Source organism: Rutidosis leptorrhynchoides, chromosome 1 (genome assembly GCF_046630445.1).
Source record: "Rutidosis leptorrhynchoides isolate AG116_Rl617_1_P2 chromosome 1, CSIRO_AGI_Rlap_v1, whole genome shotgun sequence".
NCBI lineage: Eukaryota > Viridiplantae > Streptophyta > Magnoliopsida > Asterales > Asteraceae > Rutidosis > Rutidosis leptorrhynchoides.
Genome location: NC_092333.1, coordinates 16,474,376 through 16,491,088, shown reverse-complemented (window position 1 = coordinate 16,491,088; position 16,713 = coordinate 16,474,376). Strand labels below are relative to the sequence as shown.

Sequence of the window (16,713 nt, the reverse complement as noted above, 5' to 3'; positions counted from 1 at the left end):
TCTAAGTTACAAATATGAAATTCTAAATACGTTAAGTTTAACTATAGCACAAGTATATGATTAGCATTTTCCTTAATTATCTTTATAAAAATTTGCTGAAGTTTACAAACTTATTTGATACCAATTAAAAAATAAAAATGCACTCAGGAATCAAACCTAAGCACCTGTTTGAGAAAGAAGCATGCCGACCACTCAACCAAATGCGCTTTTGTGATAATAAGGATCGAAAATCTATTTATTTACTTAAAAAGCGTTAGGGAAATAACTAAATAAGTCAAAATTGACGGCTGGTGAACAGTGACAATCGTATGTTTTACACTAGAAGAATCGTCCAATGTTAAGATCATAACGAAATTTTTGAGCTTTTACACCAAGACATTTTCTTCTCATCTAATACCGAACCGGATGTTACGTAATCTCATGATCTTCATACTTAGTTGTTTTACGAAATTAGAGACAATCCTTGCATGAGTAGTTTGCGCGTTAACATTTGGTTCGTAGCTTCAGACGGATGAAATCCATCCCAAAACACATAACTTGTTGCATTTGAGCATGTACCAATTGATATTGCATTGCAAAGAAATGAAATCTCAACTATACCAGTTCCACAACAACCTCTCCTTGATTCAGAAAAACCTGCACATAACCATATTCTCGAGTATTCAAAACAAATACTAAATAAATAAATACCGTAACAATAAAACAACTATGGGTGATCAAATATAAGGTTACCATGATCGCTAGGTTTAGTGATGATATCAAGTAGAGGCTGATAGATGTCAAAGACCACTATTTTGAGGTCACGATATCTGGCAACTAGTTTTTGAGATGTCTCGTTTAGACTTTTGTTAAACATCATTGCGTCATCATTTAGTCTCGACATACACTTATTTGTTCCGAAACCAAATAAAGTGATGGCCCCCGGCAAACATCCCATTGGCGGTAATGTTGTGACTCCAATCTTTCTTACTCCTAATTGGTAAAGTTTCTGCAAAAGACAATGGTGAAAGTTGCATTTAATTGTTCTTGAAATAAGTTCAAAATGGAAATTTCCATTAATAATACAGAATACAACATAATGGAAACAAATAAGACCACTTGTTATAGTGACCGTGGCATGTAGGTAAATTTGGTGTTTATGGGAGGAGAGAGTAGAATTTGATTGTGATTTGACAGTATCAAATTTTGAAGTTGTGTTATAGTGAATGTTAAAGTTGAGTGTCAATTTTTTGTAGAAATGTTTTGGGTGATGTAGCAATATACGATTGGAAGAAAAAAATAGAGAGAGAGAATGTTGAGAGAGAGAGAGAGAAACCGCAAAGCGAACGGCACGGCTGGAGATCGAGGAAACTACAATGGGGGACTACAAAATCGATTAATTAGGTTATTCGGAATCCATCTTACATCCTTCATGTTCTTTAACTTTCCGGAAACTTGGGGGGTGGAAGATTTATGGAAGATTTTCAAACCGTTTGGGGACATTAGAGATATCTATTTGGTAGGAAAAAGATTGAAAAATGGTAAAAGATTTGCTTTTGTTAGGTTTGCAAACGTAAAAGATGAAGATGGGTTGTTAAGATCATTGGGTAATATCAAGATGGGTGATGTTCCAATTAGGATATACAAAGCTTCTGAGAGAAAACAGAATATCTCGTCAGCTAATGATAGGAAGACAAATGGGTCATATCATCAGAAAGAAAAAGCCAACCCATGGGATAGTAGTTTTAGGGACAATAGAAGCTATAATGAGGTCACTGGTGGATTGTCAACAGACTTGAGAAATCATCTCAAGAAGAAAGACGTAAAGGATTTAAGGGAAAAGCTCTCAAGTAAGAATGAGAACTTTGTTGGAGCCAAGTCCAACATCATTCACATTAGGGAGGCTGATTGCAACTCACGCCTTTTCAATCGCTCAATTGTTGGAACACTTACAGATTGGAAAAAAATCGTACAATTTTCAGATTTATGCAGAGCGGAAGGATTAATAAACTGTGACATCAAATATTTGGGAGGTCTTGATTTCTTACTGATTTTCAATTCATGCTTCGAAGCTAACATGGTCTTAAGAAATAAAGATCATGCGCTTCATAAGTGGTGTGATTCATGTGCACTTCTTGACTCGTTATATTTCTCAACGGGTAGATTGGTTTGGGTTGATATTACTGGTGTTCCAGTGAAATGTTGGAATGAAAATGTTTTCAAAAACGTTGCTGAAAAATGGGGAAAAGTTTTGGAGATGGAGAATTGTAGTGTTGATCGTGAAAACCAAAACCTTATTGTTGGATCCGTTCTATTGCTTACAAACAATGCAAGCATGATTGAAGGTATGTCTATAATCAGTTGTGATAACAAGATTGTGCGAATCCAGGTTAAAGAAGATACCAACCGATTAGTTCATATGATTTTTAATAATCCAGAAGAAAGCTGTCATACATGTGATAAAGAAGAAGACGATGATAATGAAGAGTTTATTGATGACACCTTCGAAAACGAAAACAATGAAGAGGACAGCAATTTTAATTATGATTCGGAAGATGATTTTCTTTTCAATAATGCAGCCAATTACACGCATGTTCATGAAGAAAAGGGTCATGATCCGGTTCAGGAAAATAATTCCCACGAAGAAAATGCTCAAGAGGCTTGTTCCCCAGAAAATATTGTTCCTCCGGAGATGAAAGATCACCGGAATATTGAAGTAGAAGACGAACAATCCGGTTGTCATGGTTTAAAAAATAATTTCCAAGGAAACACTATTGATGATGTCAGCTTTTCATCTCCCAATGCATCTACAGCCAAACATAATGATGTGGAAGATATCACGCCTAATATCATGCCTAAATTCACGCCAAAAAATGGGTCCAGTACTCGGGACAGTCATAATACCGAAGAAAGTAATAACGTAAAGGAGAATTTTGAAAAGCGCACAGTAAATGATAACCATGAGCCCAATATTATCAACTTGGGCCAAAACTTGGGCTCTAATATTTTGCATGTGGAAGAACAGTTAGTAAATAACTTGGAATCTAACTCCAATATGGATAACACAATGTCATGTGATGGGGTCCAGAAAATAGAAAAGAGCACAAAGACCAGGAAGCTTTCCAAAGCTATGAAAAATAAATGTTCTTCATCATTATCAACTGGTAATTCAGTCGATATCTCAAAAAGCAAGAAAGTTCCAAATAAATCAAAAAAAGGGTTTGATCAAAAAAAAGACTGTTGCTGGACTGGTATACGTCGCTGGAAAACATCTTCCAAATTCATGAATGCAAAAAACTCAGCGAGAAAGAAGCGTCCTGATAATCAACCTATTCGTTCGAATTGCTCTTCATGTGCAATAAAGGTATCATCTGACAAATTATCATCAGGTACGGCTAAACATAATTCCTCTGATTATTGTAGTGACTCGTTGGATTCTATGGGTATTAAGGAATATGGGTCCAAGATAGGATTAAAGTGGAAGGTTAAAAAAACTTCTCTTTAATTCCTTTGGCCTGGTTTTCATTATGTTCGTCTTAATCAGTGTCAGTATGAAGGCTATATCTTTAAACATTAGAAGTTTTAAAATCGGGGGAAAGGTTGATGTTGTTGGGTGGGTTAGACGCTTAATAGTTAAAGAAAAACCTTCCTTTTTGGCGTTACAAGAAACGAAGCTACACCTTGTGGACTTGAACTGGATTCAATCTCTATGGGGATCGGCTAATTGTAATTTCATCCAAAAGGAAATGGTGGGAAAATCGGGAGGCCAATTGCTTATTTGGGATACAATTGATTTTGAAGGTATTGACGTGATTAACTCTGACTTTTTCATGGGCATTAAAGGGGTTTGGAAAAGTTCGGGTGCTAGTTTCAACATTGTTAACGTGTATGGTCCGCACGATGACATTAATAAAAAGCGTTTGTGGAACTCCCTACACAACTTAATTGATGGTAATGATGAAGCGTGGTTGTTATGTGGTGATTTCAATGAAGTGAGGAACCAATATGAAAGACTAAATTGTGAATTCATTGAATATAGAGCTCGTCTTTTTAATGATTTTATTACAGATACTAGTTTGATCGAAATCCCTCTTGGAGGTCGTAATTTCACTCGGGTTAGTGATGATGGTATTAAATTTAGTAAAATTGATCGTTTTCTTGTTAACCAACGTTTTGTCAATTTGTGGAAAGATCTCACAGCTTTAGCTTTAGATAGGCATCACTCGGATCACTGCCCGATTATTTTAAAAGATGAAGATAGGAATTTCGGTCCTAAACCGTTCAAGATTTTTGATGCTTGGTTAGATGATGAAGAAATTGAGTCGGTTATTCGTGATGCGTGGGTATTACCGGTGGAAAATAACGTTCGTAAAGATTGTGTGTTTCGGAACAAACTCAAAAATGTAAAAAATGCTTTAAGAATGTGGAGTAATGGCAAATACAATAAATTAGATGTTGAAATAGAATATCTCAGATCAGTGGCAATGGAATTCGAATTACAAGCTGAAAATGGACCTCTTAGCGGGCCCGACCTAGATCTATGGAGGGAGACGCGAAAGAAATGGGGAGACAAAGAAAGAATCAAAATTGATATGCTAAAACAAAAAGCCCGAGTCCGTTGGGTTGTTGAAGGGGACGAAAATACTAAATTTTTTCACTCGGTAATAAAAAGAAACAACAACAAGAGTAATATTCGTGGGTTGAAAATAAATGGTGTTTGGAACGACTCTCCTAAGGATATTAAAGTTGAAGCACACAAACATTTTAGCCATGTTTTTAAAGAATCAAATTTTGAACGACCGAGTCTTGAAGATTTATCATATCCATCGCTCTCAATTGATGAAGCAAATGCTCTAGAGGTACATTTTGATGAAAAAGAAATTTTCAATGCTATTTGTGATTGTGGAAGTAACAAAGCCCCGGGTCCCGATGGTTTTAACATGAGATTTTTTAAAAAATATTGGGAAATTATCAAAGTCGAGTTAATTGAGGCAATTATGTGGTTTTGGGATAAGTCGGAATTCTCAAGGGGATGTAATGCATCTTTTGTCTCTTTAATTCCTAAGAGAGTTGATGCATTAGGGTTTGGTGACTATCGACCCATCAGTCTTATTGGTAGTTACTACAAAATCATTTCAAAGATCCTATCTAACCGACTTAGGAAGACTATTCCGTCTTTGATTGGTCCGGAACAAAGTGCTTTTTTAAAAGATAGATTTATTCTTGATGGGGCTTTAGTTGTTAATGAAAGCATCGGTTTTTTAAAATCATCCAAACAAAAAGGTGTTCTCTTTAAAGTCGATTTTGAAAAGGCGTTTGATTGTCTTAATTGGAATTTTCTTATGGAAGTAATGAAAAGTATGGGTTTCGGTGTCAAATGGAGGAAGTGGATATATGCATGCTTGAGTTCGGCTTCCATTTCTATTCTCATCAATGGGTCGCCGACAAACGAGTTTAACCTAAGTCGGGGGGTACGACAAGGGGACCCGCTATCTCCTTTTTTATTCATTCTGGCCGCAGAAGGGTTGAACATTTTAGTCAAAGCGGCTATGAACTCGGGCCTATTAAAAGGTGTGGAAATTGGGAGGGATAAAGTATTGTTATCGCATCTTCAATACGCCGATGATACTATTTTTCTTGGGAAATGGTCTAGAGAAAATGTCTACAGTATTCGAAACCTCCTAAAATGCTTTGAGTTGGCCTCGGGGTTAAAAGTTAATCTCCAAAAAAGTTGCCTATATGGTATTGGTGTAGATTTTGATGAAGTAAATCATGTGGCTAATCGTATTGGTTGTCAAGTCGGAAAGTTTCCGTTTTCTTATCTTGGTTTAACAATTGGGTCGAGGATGAATAAATCAAGTGACTGGATCCCGGTAATTGACAAGTTTAAAAAAAGATTATCAAGTTGGAGAATGCGATCGATGTCATTTGGGGGAAGAATAGTCCTTATTAACTCGGTTTTATCTAGTCTCCCATTGTATTATTTCTCACTCTTCCGTGCTCCGCAATGCGTGTTAAAAATTCTTGAGAGGTTACGTCGTTCTTTCTTTTGGGGCGGGTCAGATTCGGGTTCTAAAATTTCTTGGGTTAAATGGGAACATGTCACTATGTCTTTTGAAAATGGGGGGTTAAATATTGGGAATTTAAATAACAAAAATCTTGCTCTATTGGGAAAGTGGTGGTGGAGGTTTAAAACCGAAGCCGATTCACTCTGGGTTAGAATAATTCGTAGTATTTATGGTTCGAATGGTGGTTTGGAGTTGGATCCCGATTCACTTCGGGTTTCATTTCCGGGCACTTGGTATAACATTATTGTTGCAGGAAAAGCAATAGAAGATCTTGGCATTAGTTTCAAAAATTCTTTCGTCAAAAAAATTGGAAACGGAAACTCAACATCATTTTGGGACGACTTGTGGATCGGGAATGTTAAACTGAGCTCCAGATTCACAAGACTATATCAGCTAGAGAGGACCAAGGCAGCTACAGTTAATTCTCGTATTCAAATCACAGATGCAGGGCCTGTTTTCATTTGGGATTGGGCTCGCAGGCCCACTGGCAGAAGTGAGACTGAGCTGGCGAACCTTATCACTCTTATTTCGGCCCACAATTTTCATCAGGGGGAACGTGATTCTTGGCAATGGTCTCTTGCTTCGTCCGGATTGTTTACGGTCAAGAAACTCTCAAAACTCATCAATGATCAGTATCAAGCGAACCATATTGGGAACATGGAGACATTGCGAAATAAACTAGTTCCTAGAAAGTTGGAAATCTTTGTTTGGCGTGCGCTCAAAAGGCGATTACCGGTGAGGTGTGAACTTGATAAAAGAGGCGTCGATTTACATACCGTGCGTTGTCCACTATGCGATGATGACTTAGAATCCGTTGATCACTCTCTGATTTTCTGCAAACACTCAATGGAGCTTTGGAATCGTGTATATGGATGGTGGAACTTGGGGCAATTTTCAAACCTAAGCGTTGGGGAAATTCTTCGTGGAAACTTATCGAGTATGGCTTCCGAGTTTGGGAAACAAATTTGGCAAGCAATTGAATGGGTTTGTGCATATTTTATTTGGAAAAATCGGAACAATATGGTCTTCCGCGGTAAAAGTTGGACCGCTCCGGTGGCTCTAAATGAAATTCAAATTAAATCCTTCGAATGGATTTCGAGAAGAACAAAAGGAAAAAATTTCGATTGGTTGACTTGGTTGAATAATCCTAGTGTTTATCTTAGTATGACTTAGATTCGTGTATTGGTTTTTTGCAATCTTTGCAAATTAGCTCTTGCGTTTTTGTTTTTTTTTGAGTTGGGCCTTTCTTTTGTTGGTCCTTCTCATTCTTCTGTTCTTCGGTTGGTTTTTATTTCAATTCTACTTGCCTTTCAAAAAAAAAAATATACGATTGGAAGATCGAATAAAAATAAATTAATATTATAGATATTTACGTGTCAAATCATGATTGGCAGAGTGGGTATAAAAAAATCCAACGCATATATTTTTTCCGTTTTGTTTGTGACTGACGCACAATTTGTGTCAAAAGTAAAGCAACATCCGTCAAATGGCGTTAAATTGGCCAGCTAGATTTGACGGCAAAGCACACGCCCCATATTGGGCAACCAAACAAGTATAGATTCAGTCATTGGTAAAACTTAGACTGGTTGTTACTTATAAATGATGCACATCTGACTAAAAATACATATGATAGTGTAAACAAAGGAAACCTTATCAGTTTACCCGTTTACCCATGGACTTAACCCTGTACAATACAAGTAATATATTGAATACCTGTACGAAGGTGTTGTATGATGTCAACAGAATATCTGAAAACTGTGAAGGTGTATAGATTGTGTTCAACAAAGGGTTGATGTAGTAATTCTGTAGAAAGTCACTGCTTCCTGCACTTAAGATGTGAATTCCACCTGAAATCATTGCATAAGCTCTTTCTTTTCCAACTTTTCTTGCCACTCGGTTCCGCCAGTCCTCATAATACGATACCTGTCTTGGTAACGTAATCGCTTGCTACACCATACCAATGACCATAATTAACTAAATAAATGGATATAATTAACTATTTTTTTATATACTCCTAATGAAGCAAGAGCAACCATCAACAGAAAGGATAAAATGGTCATCTTATAAAAGAATATAATGTTGTGATAGTCATATATGGACAATTAATTTGCAAAGGGGAGTAATATTGATGTAAATAGTTGAATACTTGAATGACTTCTGCATTCATAATCCATCTCTAGTATCGAACGTATGAGTTGAACTTCAGTTACAAAGAAAAGAGAAATATTACAAATAATAATGTTGTCTTGTCATAAAAACCGGTACCGGCAGAGGCAAAGTTGGCTCCTGTTAGGAGAGTTTCGTTGGTTGCACTCAGGTAAGGTAGTGGGTATGTTTTGAATCCTAGGTATTCAGCTGCTGGTACAACACGTACATGCAAAACAAACAGAAACTTGGGAAAAAAGTGAAACTTCTAACAAATTTTACTGAATTTATATTCTGGATTTAGTTGAGATTGTGAGAAAATTACCGGCATAATCTACTGCTAATTTCCCATTGCAGAACCGACCTGTCGGTTTATGAGTTATGAAGTCTCTTCCATAAGGTAAGAAGTTTGCTTTGAGTAAAGTCATAAAGTGATTGTTGTTTCCTACGTCCATTGAAGAGTCACCGAAGATGCATAACGCTGGAACAAGAGGGTTGCTGTGAATCATGTTAATGGAGACGGCAATACACGATAAGATTAAGAGTCGACACGTGGAATACTCCATTTCTTTTTCCCTGATTGATCAACCATTTTAACAAGTTCACACAAACATATACTTTTAAAAGACTTGTCCTAATTTCCAACTAAAACTTTGTCAAAGATAACTACTTTAATACTGTATGAGCAAATATGGGTTTTCTTTAATCTTGACCGTTTTTAAGAAGTGACAAAGAAAGTTAGAGAAGCTGTTAGTTTCGAGTGACCAAGATGGAAAGAAAGGAAAATGGTGTGACAATCTTTTTAATTTTATTCAATTTCATATATGATCCTCCATTCTTGAAATAAGGTTCTAACTTTCAATTCAAGATCTTTTTTTGACATAGGGATAAAACTACATCAGATTTATACTGTCAATAAGTTACACCGATTATGTTAGATTTTGAACATCTTGCAAAAGAACATTGTCAACTTAATACAAACAGAGATACATATAAGCCATTTCATATTATAAATGTAACAGTTATAAAAAATTAAGTTTAGCCCTTGCGCAAGTTGAGTCTGTGCCAAGATTCGGTTAGCAGCTTCAGAAGGATGAAATCCATCCCAAAACACATAACCTGTTGCATTCGAGCAAGTACCTATGGAGTTTGCATTGCAAAGAAACGACGTCTCAAATATCCCAGTTCCACAGCAACCTCTCCTTGACTCATAAAAGTCTACACATCATTAAAATCAATCAGTGTTCTAACAGAAAGTGACAAATTTTGACTCGTTTACCTACTAACATACAGATTTGGGTTATGTTGAATCCCAAACGGGCTCTAAATATAGATGAAATTCGAACACTTGAATCAGATGTATTGAATAGTAGACATATGATCTGAGTTATGTTTGATCCAAACAAAATCTAAATATAAATGAAAGCGTCACAAGCTAGTCAAACGTGTCAAATTGTTGATCCATAATATCTAAATTAGTACTTTAATACTATTGTGTTTCTAAACATCATTTGTGCTTAACTTATTACGGACTAATTATTAATTGACAAAAAGTGTTTGTAGAAAATACAATCCGACCCGGCCTGTTTTGGACCAGTAATTTAGTCTTTGTTAACTTTTTTTACCCATACTACAAACGGTTCATTTCAACCCAATCCCATTATTTTATCCCAGAAAAATCCAATCCCATTATGACCGTCACCATTGGCGAATCAACCTAGTGGGTCATTGGGTCCCATGACCCCACTATCTTTAAATTTTATTAAATACTCTTAAATATTCTTAAATATTGCAGGATTTATAGTTTTTGAAAGTAAACTAACTTAATAATTATGAATGGAAAAAGAAAATTAGGACTCCATTAAATTTCCATCCTAGATTCGCCACTGCCCGTCACCCCCATTACCCAACCAACTGACCCACCCATCTTGTCACAACCCAATCCCAAGCAATAGTCATGAAGAAAAACAAAACAAAAATAACAAGAGGTTGAAAATGTCAGAATGTTACCATTATTGCTAGGATTTGTGATTATATCAAGCAGGGGATGGTAAATGTCGAAGATAACGAGTTTTAGGCCTGGAAATTGTGCCACTAATCTCTGGGATGTTTCATTTAGCTTGTTGTTAAACATCATTGCGTCGTTGTTAAACCTGGATACGCATCCTCTAGTTTTATCACCAAAAAGAGTAATAGCAGCTGGCAAACATCCAACTGGCGGTAACGTTGTTACTCCGATCCTTCTTACTCCTAAACTATAAAGACTCTACACATATCATATATCATATAAACTTAGAACAAAAATCTAAAAAAAAAAAAAAAAAAAAATATGTGTGCAATGTGGTTTATTTTATGAGGTTCTAAAAAAGTTATTTTACCTCTACGAAGGCATAATATGAATTTAATAGAATTTTTGAAAACTGTGAAGGTGTATACATTCTGTTCAAAAGGGGACTGATGTAGTAATGCTGGAGAAAATCACTGTTTCCTGCACATAAAATGTGAATTCCTCTTGAAAATATGGCATTTGTTCTCTTATGTCCTACTATATTCACCACTTGGTCTTGCCAGTCCCGATAATATGCTATCTGGCGTGTTAATGTGATTGATTGCTACAAGATTCGAAAAACTATTAATCAGAAAGACAAATGGCAGTGTTGGATTAGGATTCAGCTCACTGTATATTAGTGTGTCTAATATAATACAGGATCCACGTTTAAAGAAAATGATAACAAAGAAAATTTTAGTTCAAATAAAAAAGAAAAAACATTTCGCCGATTATTGATCCATTTGACACTTTGACCGTTCTGACTCAATTTCACATTTTCCCTTATGAGTTAATTTCAACTTTACCAGTTTGTAATGTTAAGAATAAAACATAACCAAATTGAAGAATAAAACTTTACCAGTGCGTAAACGAGTCAAGATTACAATCTACATTAGAGAGACTATAATCTCAAATTCTGTTTTCTATCAGCATATAGTTGGATATGCACAAACCTTAATTGAAGAAGGGAAAAATGAGAGATTATTACATATAGTCTTGCCGTTCGGTGGTAAAAACCAGAACCGGCAGAAGCAAAGTTGGCACCATTTAGAAGTAGGGTTCCGTTGGCGGCACTTAGGTATGGTGGTGGGTATGTACGAAATCCAAGGTATTCAGCTGCTCATAAAAAATACATGTGAAAAATAGTTATGAACAAATACCGAAGAGCAACCATCAGGCTAGAGCAAAAATATGGATATTTAAGTAGTAAATGCTATGAATCCTGTAAATTGTTTGCAGTGATTGGGATTTGTACCTTCGACCTCGAAAAATGTGTAAGAGCTAGATCTTATCAAATTTAGTAAGGGTGTGTTTGTTTACCTCTTAATGGAATGGTTTACCTCTGAATTTTCTTTAATTTATATTAGTAACACTTATTAAACAACTACATTGTAGTTTTTATTCATGTTAAAGGTTAATAAGGTAATTTTACATCATTCACAATATCCGTTAAAAATGATTATCAAACAGGTTACTGTCATTCAGAATCAATTTCATTCAAAACCTTTGAATCATTCAGATTATTATCAACCATTCAGCACTAAATCAATATAATAATAAGAATTACGACTAAATATCAAGAAAACGTCAAGATTGAGATTTAACACTTACCAGTGTAATCTACAGCTAATTTTCCATTGCAAAATCTACCAGTAGGTTCATGAGTTACAAAATCTCTTCCATAAGGAAGAAAGTTGGCTCGGAGAAAAGTGGGTAGATAATTGTTGTTTCCGGCATCCATTACAGAATCGCCGAAGATGCATAACGCTGGAACAAGTTGATAGCCATTGATCATGATCACAGATACAAAAACATATGATGACATAAAAATGCAGCGGTTAAGATTAAGATGATCCATTTTTCCTCTTCGAAATCAATAAAATATCCAATTTTGTAGAGGAGAACTTAAAGACAATGTAACTAAATTCTAACTAACGTTAATGTCTAAATAATATATTATGTTTCTCTTATGAAAGTTAGATGGCATGACTTGGATTTATTTTGAAAACAAATCAACATAATTATGATACCCAGACATGGGTCAGTTTTCAGTTTTACACTACTTATAAGAAACATATTAAACTATCAAATTAATTGATCGTAAAGAAAATTTCGATAAAAAAAAAAAAAAAAAAAAAAAAAAAAAAAAAAAAAATATTTTAAAAAAAAAACCTACAGCGCGAAGAAAAATCACCTGCTATATTCAAAGACTACTTTATATAACGGAGACAGAATAAGTAATACACAGTTGTATGGGGATTTTCATCAAACATATGGTATGCGATTTAAGCTTTCCTGTTTCAACATATTTTGGTAGACAGAAGATAATTCTATGGTGACTGGTGAGTTTCATCAAAAACATGACAAGACGTAAAGAGTGAGTTATTTGAAGCCATACCAGGTAGATAAGTCGAAGAAACAATAAAGATTGCAAAATTGTAGTACTGGAAGCTTGTAATTAGAGAGAATTTCAGAGCAGTGGTTTCCAATAGAAGATGATCTAAATTTATTTATGGGGCCAATTATTATATTATATATTAACTTTTAATCTCTATTGCAACTTAAAACTTACTACTCCGTAGTTAAGTAGCTATAACTCAAAAGTTTCGGGCAAACAAGTTCCATCTCCATTGCAAGAACTTTTTACAACTGATCTTTTTATAACCAGAAACATGCGATCAAATAAATATGAGTCAACACATTTTTAAATCAAGCTAGACAAGTTTCTATACGTGTTACAGTATGCACTTTATTCTCTATTTTATTTATTTATTATGTTTATTTATATTTATATATGTGTACGAAAAAAAGCATAATTTTTTTGAAAAGCTAGTTTTGGAATCACTGACAGGTTTTAACCGCCCACCCGATCATTGATCATGCACGCACACCATTCGAGAGGAAATCCGGACCGCAAAATTAATTATTTTGAATAAATATTAAGACTACTGTAATCGATTAACCTTTCTCATCTGCCCTCACTTCTTCCTCGAGGACACTGATGGTAGTGTGGGTCTCCTCATTCACCCTCAAATTTCCGTGATGTTTTTTTGTCATAACATCATATTTGAAAACGAGAAAGTTTATGTAAGAGTTGTACATATATAATTAAAAAAAAAAAACCAACGGACCTGTGGTCCAGTGGTACCCGGCCCAAATGATCCTTGGTCCCACGCATGTAAAGATGGAAAGGAATAACCATGCAGGCTCGATTCTGGGTCCTGACATGTTGTAGGGGTTTAACGGTGATGGTGTTTCGCCAGGCTCCAGTGGCATACGGGGTGCGGCTGGATGGGTTGACATAGTTAACACATGGCTAACATGTTCCTGCCGATACACATGTTTTTAGGAAAGGAATATATAGTTAAAAACTAAAAATTGCTTTATTTATGCTATGAATGCAATGACGATTATAAGATAATAATTCAATAGGTCCTCAATTTTCTTTTCAAAACTAATTATAATTATATATTATATTTGAATGCATTTTAGTGGAAATCTATTTTCAAAAAATTACAAATTCGAAATATATATGGGGTTCGAGTAGTTAAATTTAGTAATCTTCTATACAATTTAAAAAAAATGTATATTTGAAAAATATATGTTAAATTTAGTGGTGTCCTCTAAAATTTAAGTGGTATTTTCTACTAAAAATTTTAAACTAGTGGTATCGCGTGATTCCAAGAGCTTCCTACTAGATTCGCCCATGCATTGATGGCGGTATCAATTCTCGTTCTGGTAGGAAATTTAATAAGTACTAACGTGCTGCTAATACGAAAATCTGTTTTGAAAGGGAGTTTAGTGATAATTGGAATGATTTATGAGAAATCGGATTCCAAAACAAAATGGATCAAAAAAGAAATCAGTAAAGTTGCATTTGTGAAATTGTGGCCACTAAATGTGCCCTAAAAGCAACCAAAAACTTCACGTCCAAAGGATAGCTTAAAGCATAACACAAAAGCAAAGAATATGTGTCATATATATTTCACATAATTAATGAACACGTTTTTATAATTTGTTCTTCATCTTCAATCATCATTACATTACATTTCAGTTATAAATTAAATAAGACCTGAACAAAGATTTATCAACCAAAAGTTTGAAAAAGTTTGATTAATTAATGGAAGCCAGAGGATCAAAAGAGTTGATCAAGTCAACCTTGATAATGGCTGGGATCCCTCTAGCTTTTTCTGTTGCGTGTACTATAATTGCTAGAATTAAACATAGAAAGATTTCATCTTTTCAGGATCGAATCAATGAAACCGAATTCAATAGCATGTGTGATCAAGATGAAGATTGTATAGATGTAAATCATCTCAAAGAACAAATTTACTCTCTCAGAAGTAAGATTGAAGAGCTTCAAGACCTTGAAAAGGAGATAGAGGTTCGGTTTTTTCGATTTATTGACTTAAAAGATCAAGAGTATGCATTAATGGAAATACAAAAAAGTTTGTATGTCTAAAGGTACATATTTAATCGTTAGCACGTTTATATTTCGTTGTTTACGTGATTAAATGATTTAAAGTATTGAGTTGATGTACACGTGATGTATGTATATTTATATATATACTTATATACCCGAGAATGTATGCATGTATACGTATATGCAAGAGTTTTTGATGGTAATAAGTCGGATGAGGCTTTAGGATGAAGTTTAGATGTACATAGGAAGCGAGGACGAAGCGTACAAGTCATAAAATTAATTGTTGGTTTAATGTAGTCGAAGTTGGTCTGATGCAGGCAATCGTCGCGCCGCGGGGGAGGGTGTCGCGCCGCTACACCTAACATGAATCAGATTCAGGAGACTTGTTAAACAACCCGATATTACTGCGAAATGCCGCGCTGCGGCAAAGTGGGTCGCGCCGCGACCTTGCTGGCGTGCTGATTCATTTTTCTGATTTAAAAAGGGATGGTCCAAGGGTAATTCTGTATTTTTGCGTGTGGATCTGATTGGGACATTAAATCTCAACCACTTATCCATCTTTATTCATTTCTTTTCCATTTTCTTTCTCTACTTTTCTCTCAAACACAAAACCCATTTGAATTCAAAGTGAGATTTGAGAGTGAAGATTTGAGATTTGATCTTTGGAGCAAGAAGTAATATTGTTCCCCTCGTTCTTAGCTACGAGTGGATAGTGTTGGTAAGTCTTAACTCCATGTTTCGAGTTTTAGTTAATTTATGACTAGGGTTTGGTCATTTGAGGCTTGTAAGACCCATTTGGGGATTTAATGGGTAAATTTGGGTTAATTTGATGTAAGAAAACTCAAATGGAGTTAATCTAGGGTTTGGTCATGTAATTGGGATTATGTAAGTGTTAATTGTGTTGTTAGTCACTAATACACTTGTAAAATGATGAAAGAATTGTTAATGGGTCATGTTTGACTAAAATTGTAAGTCTAAGTATTAAAATGGGTCAAATGGGTGATTGTTGACCTGGTTGGATGAGATGGGTATGAAATACCCATAAATTGTGTTAGTTGGTGTTAGTAGGCTCAAATCACTAGTTTTTAGTGATTTATGATGAGTCATGACCATTAATGAGCGGTTTTGGTGGATGAGAGTCATTAAAGGCATTAGGTCATTAAATGCTCAAGTGTTAAACGTTGGTGTCTAGTCCAACTAGTATGTGTATTTAAAGTGTACTTAATGTATTAGGTACTTTGCTTTGAAGCTTTCGGAAGTGCATAATCATCATCTTGGTGTTAAGGTGAGTGGGATAAGTATACATGTATGTATATGATGTATGTATTTGTATGAATGGATATGTGTTGTCCGAGTTAGTGGTATATGTTGTTGTACACTAACGGTTTTTATGAACGGATATGTGTTGTCCAAGTTAGTGATATATGTCGTTGTACACAAACGGTTTTATGAACGGATATGTGTTGTCCAAGGGTTAGTGATATATGTTGTTGTACACTAACGGTTGTTATGAACACCGATGGGAAATTCGAGTACCATTCCTTTGTACGATTGGTTAACCATGGTTGTGTGAAATTGTGATAGCATATTAAATTGTGAACTATATGCTATTGATGTTGCTAGCTTATTGTGAATTGCGGATAGTAATTTATGCTTGTTGCTCGCATGATTGTTGAATTGCTAGCTTGTATGCGGTTTTGTGTGAGTGAATGCAAGTAGATAGATTATATATGCATATGTATAATTATTGCACTCACTAAGCGTTAGCTTACCCCTCTCGTTATTTATCTTTTAGATGCAGGTGCGGAGAAAGGGAAAGGGGTTGTTGGGCATTAGTTCCCCTTGTTGGTTGCTTGATGAAGCTTTTTGGAAGGCGACCTAGCGTTTTGGGTAGTTTAGCCCCAAACCATGCTCGGGTGTAGTTTGGATTAAAACTATCATTTTAAGTGGGCCGAACTTGTATTACATTTGATTAATGGCCTTCGTGCCTTTTGTAAACATTAAAGCTGTTGTAAGTTTAAACGGGTTGTATTGAATGGTTTACACATTTT

The 16,713-nt window shown here is 35.2% G+C and overlaps 2 protein-coding genes across 2 annotated transcripts; both read right to left on the bottom strand.

The window, feature by feature from the left end:
• Positions 1-442: 442 nt before the first annotated feature.
• On the bottom strand, positions 443-8,758 carry LOC139842831 (GDSL esterase/lipase At3g53100-like). Its single transcript, XM_071832951.1, has 5 exons — positions 8,518-8,758; positions 8,278-8,402; positions 7,761-7,994; positions 733-988; positions 443-636 (listed from the first exon to the last, which is right to left on the bottom strand). Exons 1-5 carry the CDS (start codon positions 8,756-8,758, stop codon positions 443-445), a joined length of 1,050 nt encoding a protein of 349 aa, XP_071689052.1.
• A 368-nt stretch (positions 8,759-9,126) lies between these two features.
• Positions 9,127-12,125, bottom strand: LOC139842762 (GDSL esterase/lipase At5g03820-like). Its single transcript, XM_071832888.1, has 5 exons — positions 11,851-12,125; positions 11,228-11,355; positions 10,571-10,804; positions 10,203-10,458; positions 9,127-9,410 (listed from the first exon to the last, which is right to left on the bottom strand). Exons 1-5 carry the CDS (start codon positions 12,095-12,097, stop codon positions 9,127-9,129), a joined length of 1,149 nt encoding a protein of 382 aa, XP_071688989.1. The 5' UTR covers positions 12,098-12,125.
• Positions 12,126-16,713: the final 4,588 nt, after the last annotated feature.